We start from the raw sequence: 14,535 nt of genomic DNA, 5'->3' as shown, positions 1-14,535 counted from the left end.
GTAGTGATACTGCCTCGGAAACCCAAGGAGGGGTCACTATGAGTCGGGTCTGACTCGAGGGCACATAACAACAACAACATTCTTCTCTAAACAAGAATTTTCCCTTTCCTCAGTTTTATATTATTTTTGTGTTAGTATAGATCATGAACTCTTTTTTAAATTTAATCCAAGTTTGTTTGAACATAAATGAATATATCCATTCTTGTCATTGTTTATTTGTAAAATTGCCTCCCTGATGTCTATCTCCTTTCAACATGCCCCATCACTTTTTGAGCACATCTTTTACTTTCTGCACAAGATAGTCCATGTTTACCTTATACTTTTCTTGTCCCAGCCATGGAATCTTTCATTTCTCTCACAAACATGTTTTCTTTTCAGTAGAAAATAGTGTTTAGCCATGTGGGCATTAAATGTTTTCTTTGCTACCTAAGCATTATTCTTTTTGGGCCTTTTGTGGACGGAATTAGGAAACAGATTTCTTCTTTTGCTGTGTACTTAAATATTTTCATATTTACGATTTTTTTTTTTTTTTAGTATCAAAAATTAAACCAGTTGTCATGGAGCTATTTCCGACTCATGGGGACCCCATGCGTTTCAAAATGGAACTGTGCTCTAGAGGTTCTTTGAAGGCTGTGACCTTTCAGAACTATATCAGCAGGCCTTTCTTCCAAGATGACTCTGGGTAGACTTGAACTGCCAACGTTTTAGTTAGTATATAGATTCCCAAAATTTAAGTAATTGATTCACAGGACATGAATATTTTTTAAGACCATGGATCTTTATTGTGAATCTGTTTTCCAAAACTTTAATTCTGTGACGGCACCTATTTTGCTGTATTTTTTGGTTAGGATTACATATTCTAGTTTTTTCTTTTTTTCTAATTTTAATAGCATTGCTTTAAATTTTAAATGACTTATTCCCTTAATTACCAGTGAAATTTAGCACCTTTCAAGTTGTATTTCCTTTTTGGTGAATTTGCTGTTCTAGTGCTTTTTCCTTTTGCATTTGCAGTATTTGTCCCTTTTGTCGTCTATTTGATTAAGCATTGTGCATACTTAACTTGTGGACTTTTTTTTTAAAATGTAATGGATTTTTTTTTCAGTGAAACAGAGAAGCAATCTTTTCCTTGTTAATAATTAGCCAAAAATTCTGCAAATTTTGATAAAAATCAAAGATGCAGTATAACAGAAACAGATTAAACAGGTTATTTTTTTACTAATAATGTCAAAGCATAAGCATAAAAACTTGCTTTTCTCCAACCACACTACTTTCTTTGTGAATGTGATTTCTGTAAAAATGAAACAGTTCAAACTTACAGCTGTTGTTATTTTCTTGTTCTTTTGGACTGAATCCCTAACACTGCCCACAAAGTCTCAGGATGTAGGTAAGATATTTTCTTGTATATTAGCTAAGGAATGACTAAAGTTGGGATAATTAGTATTTTTTTTTTTTTTAGCCTCGTTTCTTTCCATTTAACTCTTCACTTTCTTTATTTTCCTCCATTTAGTTTATTATGCTGGCCAGGTATTCCAAATTAACCTTGCCAGAAATTTTATTTTGGTGGTCATATTACCCAAATTACCAAATGTCTCAATGTGTATAGTTTGTGGTAACAGTAAGAAACTTACGTAAGTCAGGATTTTTCTTGAAACTTTAGTTATCCAATATATTTCCCAACTAGATGGATGGTAAATACCTTCAAGCTATGCAGGACTCCCTCTCTTCTTTGACTGTGTAGTTTGTGTGTAGAAATATACCTTCTACAAGCCTGGCTGAGGCAGCATCAGCCTGGAAAAGGGGGATATTTTTATATTTCTTCTGTCCAAAGAGGGCACACTTTGAACTTCATCTGTCCTGAGAAGATGTCTGTTTGTAAACCCTCTGGTCTGGAAGGAAGTCTTTTTCGTGACTTGAACAAAGGTGCTATATGAGTGACAGTAGCCCTGAAGACAAGGATTGTCTTGCTCAATTTAGCATCCTCCACAGTGTCTGTTAATGAGTCACTGGGCTTGAAAAGAGTGTTTATTCTTGAGTTCTACGTCTCCTTTGCCCCTTACAACAAACTGTTGCAAAATTTTGTTGAATTTTGTTTCTTTAATACCTTTACCATGTTTTCTTTTTTCATACCTACCTACTTTTTTCATACACCTTCCAAAATTCAGATCCTCCTGGTCTCTTAGCAGATCAATTGCAAAGTTTCCTAATGGCTTTCTTTTCTTCTTCTTCTTCTTTTTTTTTAACCCCATTCATTTATGTAACTAATAGTTGTTGTGACTTTCTATTTGTCAGGCACAAATAGAATATTAGATATGCCTCTACCTGACTGATATTTTTAATGTATAGAAATTATGATATTACCATCTTACATAAACATTTTCAGTGGCTCTCCATAGCTTTCAATCAAAGCCCAAGTTCCTTAGCTTTATATTCAGGATCTGTGATCTGGACCCAGGATTTTTCCATACTTAGGTTCCATTATTCCTCTTTTGATTCAATTTCTCATCTTGCACAGATACAGGTGATACAAAATACCTGCAGTCTTTATAGAAACAATAGAAGACAGACACAGAGTAATCCCTCACAGAAAACCAGGCACTATGGGAGAGAGATCCAATCGATCTACTATCTCAGGACCATAGTACTGGGGGACACCCAGACTCAATTGGCACACACAAAATACATATAAAAGTGTTGCTCCATATCCTACTTTGGTGAGTAGCCACTAGGGTCTTAAAAGCTTCCAAGTGGCCATCTAAGATGCAGCTAACGGTCTCCTAGTGTCAGAAGTGAAGAAGAATGCAAAAAAAAAAAAAACCAAAACAAAAAACCAAGGGCATTTAGAAGCAATCAACCACAGGACACAATGGCCCTTAAGACCAGAAGAACTAGATGGTGTCTGGCTACCAATGTCAACCACTCAGGAAAGAATCAAATCTGGAGATCCTGGCTAGAGCGGGAGGGAAAACGTGGAACAAAATCCAAAAACTCAATAATGACCAGAATTACTGGTCAGATGAAGTCTGGTGAGACTGCCAATACTATGGCCCTGGAATACATTCTGTACCTGGAATAAAACTCACCCCCAGGGGTAGGCTCTCAGCCCAATAGTTAAAAAGATGTACACACAGACCACTCAACCCAGGATGACACACCTACATACTCTATGGTAATACATCCCTTAAAGCAACGGACCATGGGACGCCAGATGACCAACATTCAAATGGAGGAAATGCAGGACAAACAGGAGTGCATAAACTCGAGGGGCACAGGGGGAGGGTTACAGGCTAGGGAGGGGAGGAGACTGGGTTAGGGTTGGACATAGTGAATGGGGAATGAAAGTAAGTGTACGTATTACATTGAATGTAAAACAAGCTCTTAAAAAAAAAAAAAAAAAGGATTAATTTTCTTTCCCCAAACAGATCCAAAGATTTTTTCACCTCTGTATATATATATTTAAATATTTTATTTACTTTTAGTGACAATATACACAACCAAATAGACATCTATTCACAATTTCTACATGAACAGTTCAATCACATTGGTTATAAACTTCACAGTGTATCACTATTCCCACTATCTTGACCTGTATTGTGTCTTCACCATTAATTTAGGCTCTGTGCCCCTTGAAGTTCTCATCTGTGCTTTCGATTAACTATCATCAGTTTAAACTCACATAAACAATTCTTTATAAGAGTGTAATGCTCAGGGCAAAAACATTCTTTATTAATTGGACTAAAGTTTTTATTTTATGATGACTTCATAGGATAGTTTTGATTCAAGGTTTAAACATTATTTCAAACCATTAGATTTGAGGGTTCTCTAGTCTCAACAAATCCAATTAAGCTTCTTTACATATGAATTTGAAGTCTGTTCCATTCTTTTTCTCCTTTTGATCAAGACCTATCTATTGAGTCCTTGATCAAAAGATTTAGTAATGGTTGAAGACACCACCCATTTCCTCTGAACATATTTGTAGTTTTACTTATGTCATTACCTCCATACAAGGGGAGCTCTGGTGGCCCAGTGCCTGAGGCATTTGACTGCTAACCAGAAGTCTGGCTGTTCAAACCCACCACCTACAACTCAGAAGAAAGATTCACCAATCTACTTCTGAAGAGATACTGCCTCAGAAACCCAAGGAGGTGTCACTATGACTCGGGATTGACTTGATGGCAGTGGGTTTGGTTTTTGGTTTTACCTCCACACAGAAAGACATGGCCCTTATTTCTCAGCAGCTGAAATCTTATATATTCTTTCAGACTCAGCTCATGTGCCACTCCTACTGCACTTTTACTTTTCTGCTCCCTCACCCAGGGATCGTAATATATTCCCATCATATACCTCCAGTTGCTATTGAATCAACTACAACTCTTGAGCACCCCATGTGTGTCAGAGTAGAACTATGCTCCATTGGGTTCAATGGTTGGTTGGTTTTTCAGATGTAAATTATTATTAGTCTTTTAGAGGAGCCTGTGGGTGGACTCAAACCTTCAATCTTTTGGTTAGCAGCTAAGCGTGTTAACATTTTGCATGACCCAGGAATGCCATGATATACTTATCCACTCTACAATGGATTGTAGTCATGCACACAGTCACTTCTACTACTAGTGTGCTTAGGAACCTGAAGTCCAGAGGAGATATCTTAGTCATCCTTGATTGCCTCATAGTGTCCAGCACAATATTTTGCAAAAACTAGGGACTCCATAAGTGTAGATAAATGTAAATCTCCCTAACTTAATATATGCCCATATGGAGGGAATCAATGGTTTTAGGATAGTCCAGAGATCACCAAGTATCTGTGTTTGGCTAGCACTGTAAACTATACTGACCACCAATACACTATGACCTTGCTTATCAAGCTCAGTTGTGGCTTTCCATTCCATATCAACATATCTTCATATTGTTTCTCTAATTGTAAGTGATAGAGTCTGACCTTGGACACGGCACAGGTATTTGACATTTGCAGCCAGGAACCCATCAATGAAAAATCTAAAATCCAATTAGTTTGAGGATAATTCATATCAATTAAACCTAAGGAATATTTCTTGAGCACATAATCAACTGTGGTTTAGTTTTTATACGTGGTTCATATGATTTCTCTCCTTCTTGTGAAATATGCCAAATTATTTTCTACTTTTTTTTTTAACTCTTAGATACCATGATACTATAGCTATTTATTGGGAAAATGTTAAAATACCAGGATGTGTAATAACATAAATATCCTTGCTTTTCAGACAATTTCCAAGTCACTCAGAAATTTATAGAGGATAACGTTGGATATCTGTGAGTTTAGTTAAACTCTTTTTGAAGATGATGTTTATTGTAATCTTTTCTGATACATTAAAAAACATTAATGATGATTAAAGGTAATTTGATTAAACAGAAACCATACCAAATAAATAAATAAATAAATAAATATAATGTTAATCAAAATTCAGATGAGGCAGTCAAAATGTAAAATATACAACCTTCACACTTTTTGGTCAGATAATTTCCCAATGCTAGTCAGCAAATGGATGTTCTTACTAATTTTTTGTTGGACACAAATGGAAATTCTGCAGATGATCACCATGTATTCTGTGTGGATTGTTGCAGCACCATCATTGCATTTGCTCAATATGTTCAGGAAGCAACCTTAGAAGAAGTGGAAGTGCTTGTAAAAAAGATGATAGAATTCAGAGATAAATGTGTGGCTGACAGGACACTTGCAGAATGTGCAAAATTAGCTGTAAGTAAATTGCTTGCATTTCTTAAACAACAACAAAAAGGCTTATTTGTCAACACTGAGAGATTTTCTGGACTGGAAATATGAAAAGAGAGATGTCCTGTGCACTTTATTGTCATTTTGCTCAACTTGGGTATCTTGATATACAGTACTTACTCCAGTAGAGATGCAATTCTGTATTATGATGCACAGGAGAACCTGGCTACGTCTTTGCAGGCCATGTGATATGTACACAGGTAAAGAAGGCAGCCAGTAGCCTGGCAAAGGTTAAGAAGTACCCTCCTTAGCTGCCTCTCTTGATATGTGCTCTATGATCATCTTCCTCTTTCTGGGCCTCCTCTATAGTGTTACCAACTGCATCTCTAGAAAAACCACCATTATTGAATAGCTTACCAATACACTAACTAACACACTGTCCTTGTCACCTTAGGAGAAGAGGAGAAAAGCCATTTTGGAAGGGAAATAAAGAAACAGTAAAAAGTTAAGAGGCCTGAGGACAGGACAGAGAAAGGATCCCACAGTATGGGAGGGTTATCAAGGGCAGAGGTCATAGCGGGAAAATTGCAGTCTTTTTTCCAAAGAGAATATTTCTTACTGGATATTCACAGAGTGTGTGATTAGTATTCAAACTGATTATTCCTTATCATCTGTTGTCCAGAATGACATTTTACAGAAAAGTATATGTGCTATGGAGGGGTTACCACAAAAATATAATTTTTCACACTGCTGCAATAAGAGTGACTTTGAAAGAAGACTCTGTTTCCTCTATAACAAGAAAGCTGATGTAGGATTTTTACCTCCTCTTCCTACTGTGGATTTTGAAACAAAATGCCACGCTTATCAACAGAATAGAGAATTTTTTCTAAACAAGTAAGTTTAATTTTACTATAAAAATGATCTAATTGAAGAATTAGTCTAAATCCAATCCCTATTCCAAAGGAACATGCCTAGGTTCATTGACTGCTTGATTCATTCAACATGTAATCTATGTCAGATTCTGGGCTCATTGTTGAGGACATAAAGATGACCAGAATACAGAGCCTGATTTCAAGATCCTGACATTAATGTGTGTAACTTGTAATGTGATAAGACTTAGAGACATGTGCACTGTGCCAAATTACTAGGAAGCACTGTGGAGGAGATAATATATTCTACTCAAGAAGGTGCAGATTTTACTGAGACAAATATTAAATTATGGGAGGTTCAGCAAAAATCTATTTTCAATAGCACACTCAGTACAGAGCAGATTTTTTTTTTTTTTTTTCCTGGAAAGCTGATGTGCTCATTGAAACCCAAATCCAAGTTTGTTTGAACATAATTGTGTATGTCCCCTGTGTCTGAAATGGTATGTGAAGCTGTGACTGAACATGGAAGAGCTGCTAACCCTTGACAGCCGAGGAGGAAAGGAGAGTAGCCATGTTTCAATGTTAAGTGCTCAGGATGAGAACAGCTATTATGACCATTACCTTGGAGTTAGTGACTTTAGTAATAAGGACTCTGAAGGTATTTTACTGGGGATCGAATAATGCCATCTTATAGTGAAGTCTTCTATCATAACAAACCCTTTTTCTTCTTACATTCATTTTTATGACTTGTTCTTCTCTCATTCCCTATCTTTTCTTCCTTTCCTTTTTCTTGCCTTGCCTTCCTTCCTTTGCCTACTGTTCCTTTCCTATTCCTTCCTTTCCCCTCCTTTTTTTTTCTTTTTTATAGCTATATCTATGAGTTTGCCAGAAGGAACCCCTTTGTCTTCTCTTCTACACTTCTAACTGTTGCTGCTCATTTTGAGGAAGTGGCTAAGACATGTTGTGGAGAAGAAGACAAAGCCAGCTGCTTTGGAACAAGGGTGGGCATTGCATTTATTTCATTTAAGGTGATGGATCCCCCCAACACCACAAATCTCCATTTAATATTGAACTATAGCCAAAGGATTGTTTACCACTCATGACTTTCTCTTATTTACCACTTGAGCTTGTTTTCAACACTGTGGTCACCAGTTGCTGAGGTAAATGTTCTCATGAGCTGAGACTCCTGAAAGGCATTTCCTCATCTCCAGGGTCTCTCTTCTGGCTTCATCCACTTTATAAACTGGAAGAAACTCTAGTGAGTGAATAACCAGGTGGAAGATTATCATTTTATCTTCTATCCTAGTAAATACTCTTTTTGTTCCCTGTGAAATGGAATTATCCCAGAGTTGGCCAAGTGCACAGCAGAGTGGCTCATGAGGTGAATACCATGTACCTTCCTCCTATCAAGTACAATTCAGTAATCAGGAAAACTGACCCACCCATTACAGTGTGCCACAAATTTATATTTATTTTGATATGTAAATTTACCAAAATAAAAATCCCTTAGATTTTTGTTTCTGAGCAAATATTGGGGGTAGTTTGATTGACATAATTTTATTTTTCTCCTTTAGGCAGCACCTGTCATACAAAATTTAAAAGCATTGTCTTCTTATCAAAAAAATGTTTGTGGTGCATTTATGAGATTTGGACCCAAAATCTTAAACTCTATGTGAGTTTTATAATATGTATCTTTCTTCTACTTGTATTTTCTTGTCTCTGTCCCATTTTTACTTAATGGTTGATTACTTTTTACTTATACTCTTTCTGGTTCCTTAGAGATTTTGAGGTGAGTCTTAGTCTATATGGATAACTCAGAACCAGACATTACATCAGGATGAGAGAAGACCTGGGAGGTGAGAGACCCCAAAGAGAAAGGGGGCTAATTCTGGGATATTTTTTGGTTAATTGGGAATCTTAACAGGTCCAAGAGTTCCCAACCAGGGTTCTAAGACCCCTAATTGTTTTAGACATGACTCATCTATTCCTCCCTGCCCTTAATGATTAAGAGACAACCTTATAACCTCCACTGCTAAAAACCTTAATCAACTAGTTATGGTGCTGGAACAATGTACTGAGAAGAGTTTTGAGACTTGAAACAGATCAACAGAAAAAAGTCCTAGAATGGATTTTTGTGGCCTGCCGCAGCCTCAAAAGAGGAAGTGGTGGCCCTTACACTTTGTGCTTTGCTGTAATAATTTTGAAAGACATTAGATCTCTCAGGCCATTCCTTTCTCTGACCCAGAGCCCTGGTTGCCCCATAATACCAACATAGGATTTTAAAAGTTATCTTGCAGAACATGTATCATACAGACAGCTATTTGGTAGGCAGCTGTGAGAAACAAAGGGCCCAGTGTTTTTTGTACCCTTTTGTACTGTATTAGCAAAGAACTGTCCTCTTGCCATACTTCTTGTTCACATTGTTTTAGTGGTTTATTGTCCTCTTTCTAGATATACTGCTGTACTCAGCCAAAAGTTCCCACAGATTGAGTTTAAAGAAGTTGTTTCTCTCCTAGAAGACATTTCTTCCCAATACAATGGATGCTGTGAAGGGGATACTGTTCACTGCATCCAAGGAATGGTAAATATCTCCAAAACCAATAAAAATTAATGAATTTTGGCAGACAGCTTTTATTTTGAAATTTCTCTGATGTGGCATACTTTGCTTCAATTAAATTAGAATGTTAATAAATTGCCAAGTAAATTTTGTTTTGTTTTTTAATATATGGGATTTTTTTAAGATTAGTTAGCAGATTATATTTTTAAATTTTTAAATAATATTTTTGGTAAAAGTATATACACAGCAAAACATACACCCATTCAACAATTTCTACATGTATAATTGAGTGACATTGGTTATGTTATTCATATTGTATCATCATTCTCACCATCTCCACCAAAATTATTTCACCACTGTTAAATTAGACTCACAGCTTCCTAAACTCATTTGTGCTTTAGAGTTATTTTTTGATCACATGTGGGTAATTATTTAGAAGAATGCAATGTTCAAGGCAACAACATTCACTAATTGAGTTAAATTGTATGGTTTAAAGATGACTTCAGCAGATAGTACTGCTTCAAAGTTTCCAGATTATCTCAAAGCAATAAATTCAGGAGTTCCTGTAGTCTCAATGGGTCCAGTAAATCTAGATTCCGTGGGAATTGGAAATTCTGTTTCACAATTTTTTCCTTTTTGATCAGGATCCATCTATTCAGTCTTTGATCAAAATGTTCGGTACTGGTAGCCAGGCACGATCAGTTCTTGTGTCATGGCAAAGGCGGAATAATTCATGTAGGTAATTAGATCTGCAGTCCAGTTCCTTTTCCGATTCCCAGGTCTTCTTCTGCTGAGGCTCCAGCAGAATAGAGACCAATAATTATATCTTGATGACTGCTCACAAACTTTTCAGGCCCCAGCACTATTCACTGGTCTATGAGGTAGAAGAGAAACCTTAAAAACAGTAATAAGCCAATTGACTGGATTGTCCCATGAAACCATCAAACCAAAAATCTAATTCCATGGAGTGCTGGGTTGTACCTAAGTAGTGTCAATAGCTGTACTGTTGTTGCTGTTGCCATCAGATTGTATTTTATATGGTTAAGCGTCTTTGAAATAAAATTTCAAGAATTTAGAGTTTTTGAAACCAGATGGAAATTTTCTTTTCTTTTTAACATGGCAAATCCTCTTCTAGTTAGTTATGTGCCATCGAGTCGGACCCGACTCATAGTGACCCCTCCTTGGCTTTCCGAGGCAGTATCACTGTGGAAGTAGATTGCCCAACCTTCCTTCTGAGATCCTCTTCTAGAGATGTTAGAAAATTATATAAATCTCAGCAATGACTTGTTACCATTATTGTTTTTAAGAGCTGTTGTCTCTGAGCTTCTTCACCCTGTTTAGGGAAAAGTTATTTCCAGCTAAGTGGATATGTTAATTACTAATAGTTTATTATTTAAAGCTATTCTCTAAGGATCCCAAACCAAAACTAAAGCCACTGCCCTCCAGTAGATTCTGACTCAGCAATACTATGATAAGAGTTTCTAAAGACATATACTGATAAATACAGTGTTGGCCTAGTCTAATTTGTTTATGTTTTCAAAGGTAATACCATTTCATTAAAATTTCCTGACTTTTTCTTAGCTGAAATCAGGCTTAATCTTACCACACACAAAAAAACAAAAAAGCAATAACAAAAACCCAAACCTATCTTTGTCAAGTGGATTCCAACTCATACTGACAGTGTAGGACAGAGTAGAACCACTTCATAGGGTTTCCAAGGCTGTAATTTTTATGAAACCTACTGCTGTTGCTCTGGTAGCATAGTGCCTAAGTCACCTAACTGCTAACCAGAAGGCTGGTGGTTCAAACCCACCAGCCACCCCTTGAAAGGAAGATGGGGCAATCTACTTCCACAATGATATCGCCTTGGAAACCCAAGGAGGAGTCACTATCAGTTGGGTCTGACTCAATGGCACATAACAACAACAAACAACAACAACAATTTTTACGAAAGCAAACTGCCACATCTTTCTCCCATGGAGCAGCTGAGAAGGGTTAGAAGCACTGACCTTTCAGTTAGCAGTCAACCTCTTAACAACTGCACCAACAGTGCTCTTTGGGCTTTATCCTAATGACTTTTAATTAGTTTCACTGTTTTAGATTCACAGTGAAAAAATATTAATTAAATTATTTAAAATTTAACATATTGAGGTATGCTTGTTTTATTTCAAGCAGTGGATAACATATGTCACAAAGAGGTTTTGTCCCTAATTGCATCCTAATTAAAGCAATAACACCCTCTATTTATATCTTTATTGGTGGATTGTTTATGGAAATGTGCTATAATATTAAATCTAATGTACTGAACTAGAATATAATTGAAGATTTTTTGTTTAGTTCAGAGCTTAGACTAAGGGATCATATTCTATGCCAACTTCCTCTTAATGTTTTTATGGAGAAATAGGAACTGAATTGTAGTTCATTCAAAATGGAGGTAAATTCTGAGACTAAAGGTTGTGGTGCCTAAAGTGATGATGGTCTTAGGGGAGATGTGTATGTGTTTGCAAAGACTGTCTCCCTGGTTATATATAGTTTGTAGGGATGTGGTGCCTAACTTTCAGTAATTTATCACCCCATCCCTGAGCTTACCCCCTTTCTTCACCCTTAGCAGTCACCAGTCAGATAAGGAAGGGACTGTAACAAAGTCAGGGAGACCTGAAATAGCCTGGTGGAACTCAATGTAGTTCAACTGAAGTTGATGCAGAAAGTAGGATGAATGTGTGGAGAGAGAGCTGTCTGGAAAGGGAGTTAGAACAAGATCAGCTTTTAAAAAAATTATTCAATTAATGTGTAAATAAACTAACCTTGCCCTACCTAATCCCCACAACTTAATGTGGAGGCCAGAACTGTGAAGAAGAGAGAGAGAGGAATAGAATAATGTTTTCTGTTTTGTATATTATTTAATAATTTGAACAAGATCTAAATTAATAAAGTCCATAGAAAAATGTTTCAATTACTGAACCGTATTCTTATATTTAAGACGTGTTCACCTGGTATTTGCTGTAAGGATTCATTTGTTAATCACTCTTTTATTTATTCACTCATATTTATTAGGTGTTCACTATGTGCTTAGTGTGCAGCATTAAGCCATAAGAGAGGAAACCCAGGATTGGGAATACTGTAGTAACATGTCTTCTCTTATTGAAGGTATTGAATGTCATAGGCGGACTGTTACAGGAAAGAAAAAAATATCTTTATCTTTAGGATAAGGATGTTAATATTTCAGAGAAGAGTGGCATAAAGTATTTTAAAACTTTAATACATGACAATGAATTTAATAGACTCCTTTTCCATGTGCATGTCATCAATAAACTTGCATTAATATGAAATTTCATGTATATTAAAAGAATACAAAATTTACATATAAACACCTGAGATGATCAGATGGGGGTCAGTGAACAGAAATGTACTCTAGATCAAGGATAGATTCAGCTGAGGCTAATCTTGTACAGACACCAGTGATACAAAATACCTGTAGTTCTTACAGAAACAATAGAAGACAGACACAGAGTAATCCCTCACAGACAACCAGACACTGTGGGAGATAGATCCAATAGGTCTACTGTCTCAGGACCATAGTACCGGGGGACACCAGACTCAATTGGCACAACAAAATACATAAAAGCATTACTCCACATCCTACATTAGTGAGTGCTGACTGGGGTCTTAAAAGCTTTCAAGCAGCCATCTAAGATACAGCTAATGGTCTCCTAGCATCGGAAGTGAAGAAGAGCAGAAAAAAACTACACACACACACAAGGGCATTTAGAAGCAATCAGCCCTAGGAAACCATGGCCCTTGAAATCAGAAGAACTAGATGGTGCCCGGCTACCAATGCCAACCACTCAGGAAAGGATCAACTCTGGAGATCCTGGATAGAGTGGGAGGGAAAATGTGGAACAAAATCCAAAAACTCAATAATGACCAGAATTACTGGTCAGATGAAATTTGGTGAGAGTCTCAATACTATGGACCTAGAATACATTCTGTGCCTGGAATAAAACTCACCCCCAGGGGCGGGCTATCAGCACAATAGTTAAAAAGATGTACACGCAGACCACTCAACCCAGGATGACGCACCCACATACTCTATGGTAAACATCCCTTAGAGCAATAGACCATGGCACACCAGAGGACCAACATTCAAATGGAGGAAATGCAGGACAAACAGGAATGCATAAATATGAGGGGCACAGGGGAAGGTTATAGGGTGGGGGGGGAGGAGACTGGGTTAGGGTTGGATATGGTGAATGAGGAATGAAACTAAATGCATACATTATGTTGAATGTAAAACAAGCTCGTAAAATAAAAATAATAAATAATAATAAATATACAAAATTTAAATAAAAATTTTATCTAACAAGTCAGCAGATAAAGTGATTTCAAATACTATGCTCATTGTTAATTTTGCATGTAACTTTTCTATTGTGAAGGAAAACCCAGTCCTGGAGGAATTATGAAAATAAAGTCATTTCTCGTTCTTATTTTATACAGAGTAATGTTATGAGCCATATTTGTACAAAACAAAATTCCATCTCCAGCAAAGTCAAAGAGTGCTGTAAAAAGACAATACCAGATCGTGGAGAGTGTATAATTTACTTAGATAAAGATGAGAAGCCAAAGGACTTACCTGTAAGAGAAGCAAAATTTACTGACAGCAAAGATGTGTGCCAACACCGAGATGCTGACCAAGAGAACTTCATGGCTGAGTAACGTAACTCTATGTTGAAATTTGTAAGGAAAACAGAAAGAAACTCATAAGATTTGACTTATATTGGAGAATTTATCTGAAAGGAATACAGAACCTTTAAAATTATAATGTGTCACATAATTTTTAAAACCATGGCTTACACTATAATATTTTCATTTAATTTTTAGAAAAAAAAGCATCTGTTATGATAGTTATGACTAACAGTTATTGAAGAAGCCCTGGTGTACCATGGTTAAATGCTTGGTGGCTGCTAACAAAAAGGATGGCTGTTTGGACCCATCAAGTGGCTCCATGGGAGAAAGGTCTGGAGACCTGTTATCAAAAAGATTACAGCCAAGAAAAGTCTGTGGGAGCAGTTCTGCTTTGTCACATGGGGTCACTATGAGTATCACTTAGACTTGACAATATTTAACAACAACATTTATTGGGTACTTGGTATGTTCCAGGAAATGGGCTGGGTACTTTATATGGATTGTTGTTTTTGTTGTTAGATACCATTGAGTTGGCTCTGACTCAGAAGTGACCTTATGTACAACAGAACGAAACACTGACCAGTTGTGCCCTGTCCGCAGAATCCTTGCTATGCTTGAGCCCATTGCTATAACCACTGTGTCAGTCCATCTTGTTGAGGGTTTTCCCCCTTTTTTGCTGACCCTCCACTTTACTAAGCATGGTATCTTTCTCCAGAGAATGGTCC

At 36.7% G+C, this 14,535-nt stretch overlaps 1 protein-coding gene across 1 annotated transcript in view; it reads left to right on the top strand.

Annotated features, from left to right (window-relative positions):
• Positions 1–1,296: 1,296 nt before the first annotated feature.
• LOC103209601 (afamin-like) overlaps positions 1,297–14,535 on the top strand; it is a 28,601-nt gene continuing 15,362 nt past the window's right edge. The window contains exons 1-8 of the mRNA XM_007955493.1: positions 1,297–1,384; positions 5,235–5,283; positions 5,596–5,728; positions 6,384–6,595; positions 7,439–7,571; positions 8,145–8,242; positions 9,022–9,151; positions 13,622–13,836. Coding sequence (XP_007953684.1) covers positions 1,297–1,384; positions 5,235–5,283; positions 5,596–5,728; positions 6,384–6,595; positions 7,439–7,571; positions 8,145–8,242; positions 9,022–9,151; positions 13,622–13,836 — 1,058 coding nt within the window. The remainder of the gene's footprint in view (positions 1,385–5,234; positions 5,284–5,595; positions 5,729–6,383; positions 6,596–7,438; positions 7,572–8,144; positions 8,243–9,021; positions 9,152–13,621; positions 13,837–14,535) is intronic.

The sequence above is a fragment of the Orycteropus afer genome, unplaced genomic scaffold (assembly GCF_000298275.1).
Source record: "Orycteropus afer afer isolate SDZICR_OR568_19922 unplaced genomic scaffold, OryAfe1.0 scaffold00505, whole genome shotgun sequence".
Lineage (NCBI taxonomy): Eukaryota > Metazoa > Chordata > Mammalia > Tubulidentata > Orycteropodidae > Orycteropus > Orycteropus afer.
The sequence above is the reverse complement of the archived record's forward strand: the minus strand, read 5'-3'. Positions and strand labels throughout refer to the sequence as shown.